The sequence below is a fragment of the Aristolochia californica genome, unplaced genomic scaffold, assembly GCF_029961685.1.
Source record: "Aristolochia californica isolate CCGP_79_NKW_82.1479 unplaced genomic scaffold, dmAriCali1.0.hap1 SCAF_8, whole genome shotgun sequence".
Lineage (NCBI taxonomy): Eukaryota > Viridiplantae > Streptophyta > Magnoliopsida > Piperales > Aristolochiaceae > Aristolochia > Aristolochia californica.
This window is the reverse complement of record NW_027182279.1, coordinates 1841326-1858859: the sequence shown is the minus strand read 5'-3', so window position 1 is coordinate 1858859 and position 17534 is coordinate 1841326. Positions and strand designations below refer to the sequence as shown.

Sequence of the window (17534 nt, the reverse complement as noted above, 5' to 3'; positions counted from 1 at the left end):
GCGCCGCGGGTCCCGAGGTACTACAGAAGCTGGTCAAGTTCTTTGACTCCTTTTTCCCAACTTTCCCATTTTTACCTTCTCTTAAAAATGAATACTAACTCGGATGAGTGGACTCACTCACGAATTGGAAGTGGGATCTGAAATTACATAAATGCCCTGCAAAGTGGAAAGACGTTGGGAGGAATATTTAAAGGGTAGTGATACTTTTGGAAGTAAAGTTGGGGTTTAGATGCTCTTAATTCTCAAAGAATCAAGGTGAAGGATATATTTGTCATTTTACAACCTGAATTACTACACATAAATAGGAAATTAATTTCCGTAACGCCTCGTGAACGGTCTTCGGTACAGCAGATACTTCAATCAAAGCATGACACGTGGACACACGTTCATCATGCAATGCTAAACGGTGCCACGCGGCGCTGCTGATCCCGGTCCACCGACCCGCTCTTCGAGATTCGACCGTTTTCGCCAAGCGACGACCCCGCAGTTAACGCCGTCACCTCCGCTATCCTCGTGTGCCGCGATTCCTGTTAACCAAAGTCGGCACCGTCAGAAGGTGACCGTTACGGGTTCGACCCGGCTTGCGGGTCCCAACATCACGTAAACCGCGAGTAATGGGAGAGTGGGGCCGGTTGAGGGAAGGAGGTGTTGCGAATCCGCGTCAGATGAACGTGGCGCAACAAAGTGGGCCGGGTCCAGCTTTGCGGCCCATGAAAAAGAGGGTTTGACTGGACGACACGTGGAATGTCAGCCCAGTGGGTGAGTGGTGAGTCTAATTGTGGTTTCACATAGATTAGAAACTCCGTAATTGTCTATGCATTAAGTAGATTATAATTTTGTTTCAAAATACAACTTATGTTGGAGGTGACAAATGATATGAAAACTCTTTGGCATTTCAATTCTCATATGGATACTACCACATGATCAGCTATGAAACACAGATGACTTTCGTATACAAATCAATACTTAAAACATTTTTCAAACTTATAAGTAAGGTATCAATTTAATCCAATTACCCGATTTTTTCTCCGCCATTTATTAATTAAACGAAAAACAAATCTTACCTATATATGTAATTAGGTAATTTTACCCGTTTATCGATTATGTAAAGGTATTAATATAATTTTTTATATAGCTATATAAGGGAACCTTTTTATGTATGTTTTTATATGAATTTTACTATCTTCATATATTTTCATAATTTTAAATTTTTTTATATATTTTAAAGTTATTTTTTACAAAATTTTCATTTATTTACTTGTTTACACGATTATTAACCAAGTAAATAAACATAACCAAAATGACTTAAAATAATAATCAGATGAAATAGATTTGGAATATTGAAATGATAATCACAATGGTATATAAGATAGCTTATATATTCCGTTTTGTTCTTATACTGTTTATACTGATAGAGATACACTTTACATGGTATCAGAGTAGGTACTCATATATAGGCCTCCACCCAAATTATCCACATGTAAAATCACAAAAAAAGACCTAAAAATGAGGGGGAGTGTTAAGGAATATCCCCCGTGGATTAGTGACAACAAAGATCTTGAGTTTATTAGTTGGGAAAGAGACATCCTAAGTTAGCTAGTCATTTTAGGATAAGGCCTTATACCCAACTTTATATGATATTAGATACTCATATATGGGCCTCCACCCAAATTATCCACACGTAGTCTTGTTTGAAGCAAAGCCACATTCTTTAATGAATCACATTGAATCCTTGATTATGAAAGCTTAAACATGCAAAACGCTGTTTTTTATACAATCTTCATGCATTTACCGAGAATAACAAAATAAATAACAAAAATATCTCAAGCTCTATTTACAAGAACAAAGCAATATCTTGCGTTTTCTTTCTTCTAAGCTGGATTGAAGTGAAGGGGAACAGATGTTCTTTCACTCCCTTACGTCGTTCTCAGAAATTTTATCAACAAACAGATCCTGAACTTTTTCTAAGCTGTCTAGTGATCTGTTCCAAAATCCAGTTCAACCAATATAGAATAAGAAGAAGAACGACCAATTTCCGATTATTTTCATTGAACGAAGTTTACAATTCTTCAAGTTACAATTTGAGATTCTGAACAAAATTCCGTGAGGTGCATGGCACTTTCCTGTAACCAGAGAGGACGCATTGATCTATCTTCTCTACCAGCTCAACGCCGCGGCCATATTATATAAACCCATCCGACGACCATATCCCTGGACGTCCACCGCTGTTCATGAGAGATAAGTTTTCCCTCTACTTTAATTTCAAGAGAACATCTCTCTTCTTTCTTCCCTTTTTTTATCGATCTCCTTTATCATAGAAAATCCATGGCAAACGCTTCTTCCTCTTCTTTTCCGCTGACCTTTACTGCTGCTGCTTTTTGTTTTTCTTTCTCTGCAGAGGATAAACCCAACTGGTTAAAAGAAGACACAGCCAACATGGGTCTAGTTAAATCCTTCATGGCAGAATCTGCCTTTCCAGTACGTAGAAAACAGGTCAAAGTTGAGAGATTGTTCGTCTCCTGTGCCACCTTTATTAGGTGAGGTGAGGTTGCTTGGCCAGGAGAGATCCGTCTCCTAGTCATCGATAAGGTAATAGATTCATGGCTCTGTGTTAAGATAAGCTGGTGCCCAGTAACGGAGAAGCTATCAATTTGAATTCCACCTTCTCAAGTACTAGGGTTTCATTCAAGACGAAGAAGCTTGAATACTCTGTCCGATGCCTTACAGGCTATACTATCAGCTTGATACATATCGACAGTGCTTAAGTAACATCAAGATTAAGAACCCCATGATGTTCCTGACACAGACATTCTTGGAAGTACCGTGACATACCGTAATGGGATGGTCCTACCTCCCACTTCCTGCCATGCATTTTAAGGGATTCCTTTAATGGGTCTCTTTCTTAATGAAGGGCACCTGCCCATCGAATATGGTTCGGACTTCTTCATACATGTGTAAAATGGTCACCTCCTTGATTACATAGTGCTGATTTCTGACCATGAGACACACGTAAAAAGCTACCTTCCTGAGTCATCCCCTCCATGAACACCCTTCCATGTCTCTTCTTTTTCTCTCCCTTCCCCTCCTCCATTAATATATCAACTTCTCTTTAAAGGAATTCTCCCACCTTAATTCCTGAGCCACCGTTTACACGTACTTGCAGATGTGACTGTGACTCTCCATCTTTGTTGGGGATAAACTCCAAGTTGCTGTGGCCTGTAGAACCTTGTGAAGGTGATTGACATTTCCGAATTGGCCCACAGAACAAAATGTCAACGAAGGAATAGCCAACTTTTTTGTTCTTAGTTCCTTCTAACCAGATGGAGTAGGAAATAATACTCAATCATGAATTGTCGTAGTGGGGTTAGGTTACTCTGCATTTTGTCGATTTAACTGAAATTTTTTGAAGAAGAGGAAGAAGAAGACCCACGTAATTGAATTGCAGAAAAGAGAGAAAGATTTATCTCCACGTTTTGAACAGAATATCAGCTCTCTGAAACTATAAAGCATCAAGCAAGCAAAACTGCTGCGGATTCTTCTTATTTGTATATTTCAGTTTCTGAGTAGCATAGAATTCATTTTCAGAGGTCACAGAAAGCGAAACAGCAGCGGAATCCCCCATCTCTGTTGGGCGTATAGAGACAGTGAACTAGTGAGAAGAAGAGCAATCAACCCACGCAACTCGGATCTCTCCCCGCAAAGCCACTAGAGGAGGAGGAATAACCGTCTCGGTCAGTTCTGGACCTTCACGTCTGCTTTCCGACCTCCGGCTTGCAGGAGGCCTGCCGGCGCTTTCAGTCGCAATCCCACCATCAAAATCACTCACTCGAATAGATTCGTCTCTGAGGGATTTCGTCAAACACCTTGAAAAACACCAAATAAACAACGTTCCGGTAAAAGCTCAGAAAAGAGTAAACAAAAACATGGGAAAAAGAGTTTTGACGAGCAGACATGGCACGAGAGACATTGGATCATCCCATGTAGAAAATCGGAATGGATAAAGTGGGCACATCTGTTTGGGAATCATGTTGTGGACCAGTATGGACAAAAGCTTTCAATGATCTACCCTTTCTACCATGTTTCACATCAGTAAAAGAGACCCAGACCCAGCTATTCTCCTCTGACAATCAGAACGCGGCGGCGAATTCTAGTCCTTCCATGACTTTCGTTCCGTGAAAGAATTCCAGTCCCAGTTTCACAGACTCATTTACTGATTTAAGTGTCTTTTCGTCAATGTAAATATCCAGAAGAAAAAAAGAGAACACAACCTCCAATCACTCCCATAGTCTTCTAACGATAACGTAAACACCCAAGCAAAAAATTTCCGATGGCTTTGAGCATTAATATCCATCACGACACTGCTCCATCAAATCAAAGTGTAAAGAACGATTCAAAATTGCAAACACAGCAACCCCTTTCTCTATTACCATTCCAGAATTAATTAATACAGAGTACTCCTAATTTAAATATCTAAAATATAAAGAAAAATTATAAAATAAAGAGGAATCCCCCCACCGACCAGAAGGCAGGGGGAGCGCTTCGTATATCTTTCATGGGTATCTGATTGAAGGAAAAGAACAAATGGCGATCTCGAAAGAAAAATTAAAAAAGAGAGAGAACGGGTTCAACTCGTTTGTCCCAGTCAGGTTCGTGTCACTTCCGGCCAAACCCCGTCGGTCCCGCAATAACCGAAATGTCCCGCCAGCCAGAAACAGCTCATGTGTGGCAGCCCCACCGGAGTGACGATCGATGCTAAATTTAGCAAGTAGTACACGCCACTCTCAGAAAAGCAGGAGTTGCCACACTGTCGACAAAATCGCAACGAAGATCGCGAGGCGGGAGTAGAACCCCAAGTGGGAGGTGGCGTCGTTCGCGTACTCCGTGCCGATGAATATCATCGATGAGTTCACCAGCGGCGGCTGCACAGCCTCTGGCCGCTCGTCGCCGTACTCAGTCGCCGACTTCTTGCTGTGAAGGAGAAAAAAGTCAAAAGGTCAAGAAATGCTTTCCAATAATAGAAACTTCTCCTGACGGTAAATTTATTTACGTTAACGCCATTATTGGCAGAAAAGGACAAAAGCAGTTGGATTTTTTCAGCTTAGTTAACTGAGTGGCGATGATGTAAATACCTGGAGAAGTTAGGGCAGAAAGTGATGACATAATCGGCGGAAGCGCAGGTGAAGGTGCTCGTGCTATCGTCGTACGCGTAGCTGTAGGCACGAGGGCACGCGTGCTTGAAGAACTCCGAGAAAGAAGAGGGTTTGCACGTGTCAGGGGTGGCGTAGGCGCCGCTGCAGCAGTACTGCGGCGTGTTGAACGCCAAGCAGGCGCTCTTGCAGGCCACGTTCTCGCTTCCGTCGGCGCTCTGCACGCGGAGCTCCGAAGGGCAGGCGCCGTTCAAGTCCACGACGCAGCCGGTGGTCGTGCAGTTGCCTGAACCGCCCCGAGGGACCACTATCATGGGTAGGTTGTAACCATCGACCAGGCTCAAGTCGTAGAAGTCGAGTCCGCCACTGCCGTTCAGGGTGAACTCCGCCAGAGTTGCGGGCGGTACCGCCCCGCCGGTGCACTCCACTTTTCCCGATCCGCAATCGCCGGTCACACAGGAGAATTTGCCGGTGGAATCCTCCGTGCATTGGGTTCTGCCCCAGAAGCGGCCCGACCAGTTGGTGGGTACGGAGAGCGCCCGAGACTCGCCCTTTTGGAGGGGGAAGCCCGTCTTCGACAGCGGCGCCGTCCCTGCTCCTGACAGTACTCCCGGCCAAACCGTGTATTCGCAGTAGTTCGTCATCGTAAACGTGGCTGAAAGAACACCTGAAGAAAAAAACATAACAGATAAGAGGACAGCAGAAAATACAAAACAGAGCAAACCGAAAGCAAAGCAACGTAAGACCATGACATACCTGAAATGAAAAGAAGCTGCAGAGAAAGGAAGTACTCCACGAATGATAATCTCGCCATTTTTAGAGAAACGAAAGAAGAGAATCTAACTAACAAATTACTACTAAAACGAAGACCAGAAGGAAGGGGGCAATCCTTCCTCCTAATCTATCTGTTTCAGTTCTTCCACTGTGAATCTCAGACTAAAGTCCCCCTTCTCCTTTTCTCACCCATACAGGAAACTGAATACAGAAAATGGAAGTGCTCCCAAGGTAGGAAGCAGGAGAAGGCAGAATTGAGCGAGATGAGGTCTGGAAGACAGGCAACAATCGCCAATTTATAGAGCGAGTTTCCTTTTCAGTTTCTTTCTCGGTGGGATATTCAGCGGACCCACATTTAAATCTTTCTCCAAAGTCGGCAACTCTCCCTTCTTCCCCCCCGGACCGTCAACGCAGAGGCGGTTCTAAGGCAGGAAGAGAGAGAGAGAGCGATGTGAATGGCCTCTTGGAGGGAGGAGCTAGCGATGACGCACCTGTATTTAAAAGCCTCCCTTGCCTTCCTCTCCCAACCAGGTTTTTGAATAAAGACAAGTTTCCCAAAATAACCTTCCGCGCAATCCTTTAATAAAGAATATTGTGAATTAAAATAAGGTATAATTTATTTTTATTAATAATTTAAATTTGAAAATAACTAAAACCTTAAAATTTAGCTTGAGATTGAGGGTATTTTAGCGATTGGGCCGGTTCACGTGAACAAGTGATCATATTCGTCTGCGTTCCGAACGGAGACACGTGTTGAATTTGACCGTTGAGATTTGCGTTTTTGGTTACCCGGGCTCGTGGATGCGCAGTTTGTCGTGGGCCCGGCCCAAATTGACAGGTAACATTTGATACACCCGCATTAGACCGTCCACTCTTCAAATTTGGTTGCTCAGTCACCAAATGTAACGTATTAATTAATTTAATTTACATAATTTAATCCTCAATTATGTTTTTTGAATTATTATTTTATTTACATATAGAAATATATTATATATTATATTTTTTATAAATATTATTATTTATTTTGATAATTTTGTTATTTTTTTAAAATTTAAATGGTTTTATAGCTATTTGTTTCATGTTTTTCCTATTTATTCAATTTTTTATATTTTTATTTTACCTATTTTATTTAGTGGTAATATATATGAGAAATTACATAGTTAACTTATTTTAGTCCAATAGTTAATTAAGAAAATGAAGTTTAATTATGTGGATAGAGCATTTAGAGCTTGAAGAAAATTTATTTAAGTACTTAGGGTAAAAAAAAAAAGGGTTGCTCCAAAACACTGGGGGGAAGGGTTCATACCATATCTTAAATATTTTGGTGAATCCTTTTTGCATGTGATAATTAATTGTCAAATGTTTTTGGGTCACTAGGTTTATTGAGTTAAGTACTTATGTCGTCCGTTCCTAACAGGGCGGTATTTTGGGTAGTATTGGCTAGGTGTTTAACATTTGGTATTAGAGCGGGCTCCCACGTCGCGAGCTCGGGTGATCGGGAACCCTAGACGCAGTGGCTATAAGGGATTATGGGATCCTGATTCGGCCCCCATCGCTAAGTGTTAAGCCATCGTGGACGTTAGATCGCGAAGGTGGGGTGTGATGTTATGGTCCTGCGTTAAGTACCTATGCCGTCCGCTCCTAATAGGCCGGTTTTTTGGATAGTATTGGCTAGGTGTTTAACAATGTGTAACCAACATGTTTGGATAAAAAAATACTAAATACCCTAAATTCTAGATCATATTATAAGCATACTGCAAAAAATAAAAAGAGTTAAATTTTTTTAAATATATAAATAATCCCACAAAGTAATTATATTTTAAACCGGGCTCATACGCCTCGTTTATTTATTTATATTAGGTGATATGACATCATTGTCCATGCTTGAAGCAACGGGACGAGTCCCTCGTGGTCACGTTTTAACCTTGATCCGCTGTTTAATGCCTTAATCTGTCATCTTCTCAATTAGATGCTGTGGGCCCGGTTAATGGACTTCCCAAGTTTGAACTTTGACTTCCAGAAAAGGATCACAGCCGTGGGGGCCCACATGGGAAAAACTCGTTGCTGTCCAACGACTGCCAAAGCGGATTCGCTGTCCTCCGAACTGCGGACATGTCCCGATTAGCTGACTCGATTCCGGGCCCGGATAGTTAGATACCGAATCTTTCCACGCAGGATTAATGCCGACAGTTGCGGGACCCTCTACCCTGCCTTTGTTTACACGTCTCAGATTTTTCGAACTAGGCCAGATATCGAAAGAATTCATGCACTGGGTTGGGCAATTCCAGAGATCAGAACGACGGGGACGAGCACACCGTGGGAAGGCGGATGGCGACGAAGGAAGCAAGCCAAAACAGACACGGTGACGGAATTAAATTCGGAGCCATCAGCCACAGTGTTCTCCGAATCATCGTCATTATAAATGGGGTTAGTTGGTTCTGGGTAAGGTTCTTGTCTTAATGTGGAATGCGGTGCCAAACCCTTGGGAGGCCTGGATTGATCTGAATTGGGGTTTTATTAATGGGGTTTAAGGGATCCCCATGGTTCATGGGTCTGAATCAGTTGATATGTTAAGGTTGAGATCGAACTCAATCACTGTCTTGGCGGTGGACGGTGAGGTTTTTTCTGGAGTCAGCCACAGACAATCGCTCCCTGACAGATTTTTGAGTTCGATTAAAAAAGAGAAAAGAAGCGGAGAGAGTTGCAGAGAATTATTTTTATTGGAGTGATGATTCATACTTGTTGTTATGTACAAATTATTGTGAAACCTGTGGCAACAGAAAAAAAAAACTCACCTTCCAGATGATCCTAACTATCCAGGAAAACATGTTAAGGGCCTCTAAAAAATGGTGAAATACCAGATTGTGACATGATCCCTTCAGGTTGAGGGTAGGGCTAGTTAGGCACAAATCACATAAACTTAGAAGGATACCCAAGTGAAGCTTAATATTTTGTTATTATCTCTTCTTCCTCTTCATGCTCAGTTTCTTCCTCATCCTCGTCCTCCTCTTCTTCATCACCAAATATCCAGTTCCCTTCACCAGTTAAACTTTGAAGCTTAGAGTTGTCACCATCCCTTGAGGCCTCCAGGCTGTACATTCCAGAGCAATTTTCCTAACATGACATACAATAGTTATTGAATTATAATGGGAATAAGCAAAAACATTACAAAACTGACAGAGAGTTTTTTTTTTTTTTTTTTCTGCCAAGTCTTATCAGCTAAATTGATCTTACACTTTGCTGAAAGCCTCTGCCTTTGGCTACTGCCCTGTCAGATCCACAGTTTTAGCATTCCACCAGCTTCGATGAGAGATCCTCAACATCTCTTCCTGCTGCCAAATCAGTGGCAAATGACTGCCCACCTTTAGGAAGTAAAATTGATGACAGGTGTAGTGAATTTCATGTTTCTTGTAAACAGGTTTATGTCTTGAAGTTGAATGAGAAAAGTAATCAATTGGACAAGTTGGGTTAGAGTTGAAGTGAACTGCACTTTAGACTCTAACATAATATGCTTCAAGAGTATGTTTTTTGAGAGAATGAAGTTGCATTTTGATCAATCTTTTTGTTTCCTCTGCCAATGGAATACTTTACAGATCATTCTCGAATCACTTCAGGAGAAAAGCTTGACACCATCTTACAATGACATAGTAATGGGCTTCGTAAAGGTAGAAATTGTTGGCATGAGCTGTTCCAGATGAGGAATTCATCCGTAATCTGGAACAGCAAGAAAAGAAGAAGAAGCAAGAATCAGTGACACTTCGAAGCTAAACAGAAATAGAAAATATGAAGGTGGGGGTGTTAGAAAATTTCATGGCAAAGAAACCGCAACGGAGGCTTGCCATCAGAAAATCAAGGATGGCGTCAGGTACGCTTCTTGCCGTTATTCATTTTCTAAATTTTCTGAGAATGTTTTACAGGGGAGAAAAAACTCAACAAAATCTTCACTAACATGATCGCGTCGAAAACCTCTCGGTCGACGGAAGCCACCCTGAAAGCCACCAATATATAAGATTAAAAATTCGAACTTTAACGAAACCTCTCGTGCCTACGAGGCTACGAGATGGAGAAGCAATGTAAAACCTGGGGATTCGTTTAATCTGAGGAGTGGAGAAGCTAGTCATTGCGCCAGCTTCGGGCCTTCACCGCGTTTCCACTCTTCTTGGCTGGGAGTGCAGACCCGAAAGTCTGATAGAGATCCGCATCAGGTAGTCTCAGGCCGTTGGATCGAAAATCTATTGCTCGAGAGTAGAGAGAGGCGATTCTCCAGTGGACGCACGGAGGGGAAGACGCGAAGAACGGTTGGAAGCTGTCGGAGAGAAAGCGTCAGCGGGCCTGGTTCTCGCGTCGCGACTGTGGAAAAAAAGGATCCGGCGGCCTGGGTTCAAGGTTTATCGGTTCGGAAAATTGGGATCTTGGGTTGAGTTGAGTATTGGGGATGGTCTGGTTGAAGTATGTGGCTTGTTACTATCAATTAATATGTTTTATATATTTTTATAAATTATTATTTTTTCCCTCCATCTAAAACCCATCAAAGGGGAGAACCTCTATTTGAATTTTCAATTTTGTGTTGAGTTTTCACAAAGATGGATTTTAAGTCAGGTTCATAAGATAAGGATCGATTGACCCGAACTTAACCCATGACCACCCCTATTGAGGGGAACCTATGGTAAATTTTTTTAAAGATTTTTAATTAAAATTAAGTTTTATTTCTCATGTTATATATTTTAGTGGTAAATAACTTCTTTCTATTAAGAGAGGTCTCTAGCAATGTTGTTAATGTCAGAGTGGTTCCGTCCACTTTTGTAGGAGGAAATTTTTCGTATCTAACAGATCGGTCTTTATGGGTGTATTAGAAGTACTAGATTGGTGAGTATTCCAAAGGTGACAAATTAAATTTGATCAGTATGACTCTCCCTCTTGTTTTGAGCTTCAAGGCAGACCTCAAGAGGATATTTATTTTAAAAGGAAGTACTTAAAACTTTCATCAGGCCCTAGCTATTATTGTCATGTAAGCTGCTTTTCATCATGTGGGTTTAGTCCTTGGTCTAGACCTAGACCGAGCCATAAATAAATGGGCTCCTCGAGCAAAACACTCAATTGCTCCTGTTTCAGCTTTTGCACCCGCATGATGTTATATTTGTTTGAAGCTCAAGTGCTGAAACCCCTTCATTGATTTCTGTTCTTCTCTTAGGCTTTTATTAGACCATCGATGCCCATTTGCCTGTAAGCAATCGGCAAGGCACAGCCTCTCTAGATTCACGGAAATAATTACAGACCTTGTCTGTCACCCAGAATTGGACTGATTTGCTTAAGTTTGCTCAGGCTAAGCAAAGCAAGCGTTGAGAATACTCAAATCTTTTGAGATGCTAATCGATTCCCCTCATGCAATACCTAGACAAATACCCAACAGCACATTCTCCAACATATGCTTCATGCTTAACAAGATAGCAAAAGGCATTTCATCCGCACAAAGAAAGAGGCCATCATGCTCTACAGTCAAAAGAAATCGATTGCCGAACTTTAAAATTACACGGAAAATACTGTGGTGATGTAGAGCGATAGCAAGTAATGGACAGAGAATTCCATGAGGCAACATGATACTGGTTGTTCCCAATTGACTGCAACTCAATCATACTGAGTATGGCAAGAGGGACAGGTGGTTCTCAATTGTGTTCACAGTCGAAAGGAAGGAGAGCTTCCCAGAAGAAAGCTCGTCTCCGTATTCTCATTCTCATTTTCTTTTGAGATGATGAGAACGAAAAGAGGACGTGCTTAAGAGTCAACAAAAAAGACCCATGGATGTGATCCCACAAGCGATGGATCAGTGGAGCTTCAATGATTCCCAGAGATGAGCTTTCAAGTCCATGAAAAGGTCTAATTTGAGCTATGTGCTCAAACCTTTGTTTAAAAATGGATTTGTGGGAGATGATCGTATCTAAGGCCGGTCTAAATTGGATCAGATCATGAACGGGCAAATTATCCAGTTAGTTTCTCTGGATGGATATATATATCAGGCGTGCTGCATGTCTTCTTCCTCTCTACTAATCAACCAGAGCTGCATATCATGACAGGAAAGCCATTTATGAAAGAGAATAATTGTTCATCATGGTTGACTTGCCATGAATTCAAAGAACTTATCATTCCCTTTCTCTAGAATCTCCACTCTTCAGCCTACACGACTAAGAGAGCTCTTAAAGTTATAATTGAGAGGGAGACCCCATTGACTCGCTTTAAGCGCAACAATCTTGGTGAACTATTAAAAGAGACGATGAGTACAAATTGATTATGACGAATCGATTTGAATCATGTGAAGGACAAGTCTCAGCCATTAATCGAATTTGTTTTCATACGAGTCAATATTCAGAGAAGTTCTTTTCTTTTCTTTCTTTCTTTCCTTCTGTAAGAAGAGACAGAATCTGAAGACAGGTCTCCCTGCGTAGACCATTCCTTGTCCAAATTCGATCAAAGGGCGGCCGGTCCTTGTCCAATTCAGTTCTGAACTTCTGAACGATTGGTTCCAATGCCTGGTTTCCATCACCAAACAAAGAACAAACAAGCCTACAATTACATGCAGCATAAAAGGATTGAAAACACAAATTGGGAATAAAAAACAGCAAGCCCCTGTCGGTCGTGGGTCTATAGCAATGATAAATCCAGATCCTATCTGTTCTTAAACAAAAGAGTTCACATTGAAATCCAAAACCTAATCCTCAAACCATTTGCATCATCCCCACGTAATAAAGCTGCAAATTTAGGCACACCCCAATAGAAAAAGGAGGTTCAGGGATTCTTTAATCTTCCAATAAAACAGAGTGTAAAGAGGGAAAAAGAATGGAGAGAAAGACTCGAAAAGAGGTGCTGGGATTTAGGGGGAGAAGGGGAAACAGGAGAAGAAGCGTATTAATAACTCTGCCGTTTCCCTAGGGCACATCACATTTCATTTGCTAAGGGGCATGTGAGAAGGCTTTGGCCTCTTCTCTCTGTCTCCATTCCCGCACAGACCCATGTGGGGGGAAGAAAGCTACTTTCCCTTTGCATCTCTCAATTTTTTCTTCTCTTAAAGTGAACACGCCCGTTTGGATGCAATAATGTGGTCGTCCCTGGAATAATTCTCTCCCTCCTTTTTATTATTTCCTTTACTGTCTTGTTCTGTTCTTTAATTATTTCTAAAAACAGCCAAGTTTTTTTCTTCTCCCAAGAAGCCTTTCATGGCTTCAAATGGTCGAGAAATGAAATTGTTCTTTCGTAAAAAAAGTATTTGGGTTCTGTGAATAGGAACTAGTAAGGATTCTCTGAGCAATTATGAGAAAGCTTAACAATCCAATGCATGTTAATCAGCTCGGGAAATGAGTAAAACCCATTCGTGCGGAGTTACCAGCATTAGCGTAAATAGACTATTTCAAGCTAATATGAACAAAAGTCGATTCGTCAAAACCAGCTTTAGGAGCAGGAAAAGCGGTTTTGTCTGTGCTGCAAAACCACCAATCTTTTGGAACAGTAGTGTCCCGTAAGTTAGAGCTTGTCTTGTATAAATACACCATCTAGACCTCAGCTTCTCCCCGACATCCCATTCCATTTTTTTGTTTTTTCCTTCAGAGAAAAGAGAAGAGATCGAAGAAGCCGAGATCCATGGAGCCCTTGGATAAGGTGGTGGAGACTGTTATTGTAGGCAGCTATGTGGAGATGGAGACTGAAGGAAAGCCTAAAACCATGAAATCCAGATTGTCCAAGTTCTTCTGGCATGGTGGCTCCGTTTATGATGCATGGTTCAGCTGTGCCTCCAATCAGGTACGTCATGTTTCTTCTTGTCTACATTTCCGGAAAGAAATTTATTTGGTATTTCAGTATCTCCGTTCTGATTGATTTTTTGCAGTGGATGATGATGACAAGCTCTTCTCAAGATTGAAGCTTTTTTTCATTCTTTGTCTATTTCAGGTTGCTCAGGTTCTACTCACTTTGCCCTACTCATTTTCTCAGCTGGGAATGACGTCTGGCATCCTCTTCCAGCTCTTTTATGGGTTGATGGGTAGTTGGACAGCTTATCTCATCAGTATTTTGTATGTAGAGTACAGAACCAGGAAAGAGAGAGAGAAAGTGGATTTCAGGAACCATGTCATTCAGGTTCATCTTTCATTTCTTCTGCTCTTTGTAACCTATCTTACTTACTCATTTTAGACGCTTTGAATCGTTATCTAACTAAGACTTCTGGGTTCTGAGAAGTGGTTTGAAGTTCTTGATGGGTTGCTTGGGAAGCACTGGAGAAACGTGGGTCTGGCTTTTAACTGCACATTTCTACTCTTTGGATCAGTGATTCAGCTCATAGCATGCGCGAGGTAACTTTCATCTTCTTCTCTTACCTCGTTCATTTATTTCTTCCTTCTTCCTCCCTGTTTTCATGGAACTAACTCGCTTGTCCTACAATGGAAAAATTGCAGCAACATTTACTACATTAATGACAATCTCGATAAGAGAACTTGGACGTACATATTCGGTGCTTGCTGTGCGACAACAGTCTTCATTCCATCCTTTCACAACTACAGAATCTGGTCGTTTCTGGGTCTGATAATGACTACATACACTGCCTGGTACCTCACCATTGCTTCCCTGGCTCATGGGCAGGTAACACAGCAAAATAAAACGAAATCGGGACCATATTCCAGATCGATGAAATACCTTTTTGCTTCTTTTCTCGGAAATTTTCTCATTTGTTCAAAAGGTTGCAGATAGAGGGAGTGAAGCACTCAGGACCCACCCAGCTTGTTCTCTACTTCACGGGAGCTACAAACATTCTCTACACGTTCGGAGGGCATGCAGTCACAGTGTAAGACGACCTCTCCCCAATGTTTTTTTCTCTCGTAAATCGTAAAATTCCATTGTCGTCTTCAAAAGAGTCCGAAACACACCTACCTGGGTTTTTTTTTTTTGTCACGTTGAGAAGAAAGCAGGCATTCAATGTATCCGATGAAAATTTTGAACAGAAGGGGGAATGGTTTTTTGTTGCAGGGAGATTATGCACGCCATGTGGAAGCCCCAGAAATTCAAAGCCATCTACCTACTGGCTACTCTGTACGTGCTGACACTGACTCTACCTTCGGCTGCTTCTGTTTACTGGGCTTTCGGAGACATGCTTCTCAATCACTCCAACGCCTTCGCACTGCTCCCCAGAAGCCCCTTCAGAGACATGGCAGTCGTTCTTATGCTCATCCATCAGGTCTTTCTTTCTTTTCTTTCATAAATTGAAAGGATTTTCAGCCATTTATGGACTGCTTTTTTCTTAAATGGGTTCTTAATTCTTATCTATCGACGGTGTTTTACCGTTTTCCTTCTCTCTCTGATCTGCTTCTGCTCCTGTTTCTGCAGTTCATTACGTTTGGGTTTGCATGCACGCCTCTGTATTTCGTGTGGGAAAAGGCGATAGGGATGCATGAATGCAAAAGCATGTGCAAGCGTGCTTTGGCAAGGCTGCCTGTTGTCATCCCCATCTGGTTTCTCGCCATTATTTTTCCTTTCTTCGGGCCAATCAACTCTGCCGTTGGATCTCTTCTTGTCAGCTTCACTGTATACATCATCCCAGCCTTGGCCTACATGTTCACTTTCCGCTCTGCCGCTGCCAGAGAGGTATTTCCTTTAAAATCCTCTTCTGTTCATACAACGACAAAGCTATCTTTTCTATCTTTTCAATTAAAAAAGAAGAAGATTGAGAAGTTACAGTTTATTTAAGGTGATCTGTTTGTTCTGCAGAATGCTGTGGAGAACCCCCCATGGTTTGTGGGGAGATGGGCGGGAACCTATTCGATCAATGTGTTTGTGGTAGGCTGGACACTTGTGGTGGGATTTGGGTTTGGAGGCTGGGCGTCCATGACCAATTTTGTGCACCAAGTAGACACTTTTGGGCTCTTCACCAAGTGTTACCAGTGCTCTCCACCTCCTCTTCTCCACAATGTGACTGCTCCTCTTCCCCCTCCTTCCTTCCAGAAACACTACCACCTCCACAGCCCGTGAGCAGGCAGAGATTCCCTGCAAGCCCTTTTGGCATCTCCCTCGAAGAAGGAAAGAGAGAAAACAGAGGAAGCAGAAGGAAAAAGAAATGCTCCACATCAAGAAAAAAGTTTTGAAAGTATGATAGCTTCTGTTATCTTCCCATTTAAGAGCTCGTTTCTGTTTAGTCAGTTGTAAACCTTTCTGAGGCTTCTTGAATCTGCAAATGTCACTCCAAACTTGGCCATGGGCATGTCTTCTCAGATGGAAGTTTTTAGAGAAATCACATCATATTAAGTAATGTTTTTGGTTGTGAATGCAACAAATGTCGGCTGCTCAGAACCTTCCCTTCTTATTGATCGATCTCTTCCCACACATCTGCTACAGTTTCTCGATCTGTCATTCACAAATAACTTACTTCGATAGGTAAAATCAAAGTTCCCTTTCATTGTAAGCTGAAAATAGACAATTCTCTCAGCAGACAACTTTTGAAACTGTTGGGTAACCAAAGCCTGTTCATCTTCCCCACTAGAAAAAGATGAAGATCGATACACGGAAAGAATCCCAGGAGATATTCGTTTCATTGGCTCCAATGTTATCGAGGAAAAAGGGGTAGCCGGTACGGGATGTAATATGGTTTTTTTCTCTCTTTTTTCTATATTTAAATGACAAAAAGCTCCGAGTTGCAGAGCAGCAATGGAGAAGCATGAAAAGGTTCAAAGCATGAAAAAATGTAAACATCTTTTTATTCTCCTTTTGCGATTCGAAGACTGTAAGGCCAACGTCATGAGATGATGGATAATTGACCTATCCATCAAAGGGTCTGCATAGGTTACTGTTCAAAATGATGAATAGAGATGCTGCCATGGCATTGGAGGGAGGGAAAGGAAGAGGGTGAATAGATTCTCGAGCAGGGAATCTTTGAGAATGAGAAAACGCATCATTCATCAGAGATTGAAATGTCTGCCAATAATAACGCATGCGCATGCGAGAAGCTTGAAAGTGCCGCATCTTTCTGTATAAAGCTCTTGAAATTTCACTGCGTCGTCCCTTTCATTCTGCTTTTTCCTGTTCTGCTTTCTCTTTAATTTCGTAGGTTCATCCGGGTGAATGACCTAATCTAAATACCAGTTGGCACCTTTCTGAAACAAATCTATTCAATAAAGAGTGCAGATGCTTCAAATTTATAATATAGTTCAATTGGAAACTGAGACTAGTTTGCGATCATGTGGAAGCTTTGTGTAAAATTAAACAAAATCTAATCTTTTGCAGCGTAATTGCAAAAACGGGTTCTTATTTCAATCAGCATCAAATCACAGATAGAAAACCGCAAGAAAAAACTGAAAGAAGTTCTAAATGGGAAAGGATAAACAGAAAGAAGATTAAAAAATGAGCAGCTCTGGAATTGAATGCTGATTGACTGAAATGAACAATTATCACTGACGAAAATCATTTTTTTAGTCTATTCAATCACTGTACACTTTGGTCGGTCTTTCACTTCCAAGATCTCTGTATCGTTTCGTTTCTTGATCTCTGCTTTGCTGCTTCAGTTTTGATTCGTTTCAGGTAAGTTCATGTTTTTTCTTCATTTCGTTTTCTGGGTCTTTCCTCGACACAGGTAACTTCAATATTCAT

The 17534-nt window shown here is 41.6% G+C and overlaps 2 protein-coding genes and 1 long non-coding RNA gene across 3 annotated transcripts; 2 read left to right on the top strand and 1 right to left on the bottom strand.

Moving 5' to 3' along the window:
- Positions 1-4417: 4417 nt before the first annotated feature.
- LOC137938624 (thaumatin-like protein 1b) lies at positions 4418-6375 on the bottom strand. Its single transcript, XM_068783592.1, has 3 exons — positions 5904-6375; positions 5130-5814; positions 4418-4968 (listed from the first exon to the last, which is right to left on the bottom strand). The coding sequence occupies exons 1-3, from the start codon at positions 5959-5961 to the stop codon at positions 4782-4784; spliced, it is 930 nt and encodes a 309-aa protein (XP_068639693.1). The 5' UTR covers positions 5962-6375; the 3' UTR covers positions 4418-4781.
- Positions 6376-8169: 1794 nt separating this feature from the next.
- LOC137939304 (uncharacterized) lies at positions 8170-10436 on the top strand. The gene is made up of 2 exons (XR_011109938.1): positions 8170-8363; positions 9515-10436. It is a non-coding gene; the product is annotated as an uncharacterized lncRNA (long non-coding RNA).
- Positions 10437-13509: 3073 nt separating this feature from the next.
- On the top strand, positions 13510-16200 carry LOC137938155 (auxin transporter-like protein 2). The gene is made up of 8 exons (XM_068783144.1): positions 13510-13709; positions 13857-14042; positions 14142-14254; positions 14357-14540; positions 14645-14742; positions 14925-15132; positions 15282-15539; positions 15663-16200. The coding sequence occupies exons 1-8, from the start codon at positions 13551-13553 to the stop codon at positions 15921-15923; spliced, it is 1467 nt and encodes a 488-aa protein (XP_068639245.1). The 5' UTR covers positions 13510-13550; the 3' UTR covers positions 15924-16200.
- The last annotated feature ends 1334 nt before the right edge of the window (positions 16201-17534 follow it).

Bases quoted from the DNA above. Each gene is read 5' to 3' on its own strand.
- LOC137938624 (XM_068783592.1), bottom strand. From the start codon at position 5,961: ATGGCGAGATTATCATTCGTGGAGTACTTCCTTTCTCTGCAGCTTCTT. The intron at 5,815-5,903 runs GTATGTCATGGT...TTTTTTCTTCAG, and splicing joins GCAGCTTCTTTTCATTTCAG to GTGTTCTTTCAGCCACGTTT. The intron at 4,969-5,129 runs GTATTTACATCA...TCTCCTTCACAG, and splicing joins TTCTGCCCTAACTTCTCCAG to CAAGAAGTCGGCGACTGAGT.
- LOC137938155 (XM_068783144.1), top strand. From the start codon at position 13,551: ATGGAGCCCTTGGATAAGGTGGTGGAGACTGTTATTGTAGGCAGCTAT. The intron at 13,710-13,856 runs GTACGTCATGTT...TGTCTATTTCAG, and splicing joins TCAGCTGTGCCTCCAATCAG to GTTGCTCAGGTTCTACTCAC. The intron at 14,541-14,644 runs GTAACACAGCAA...AAAAGGTTGCAG, and splicing joins CTTCCCTGGCTCATGGGCAG to ATAGAGGGAGTGAAGCACTC.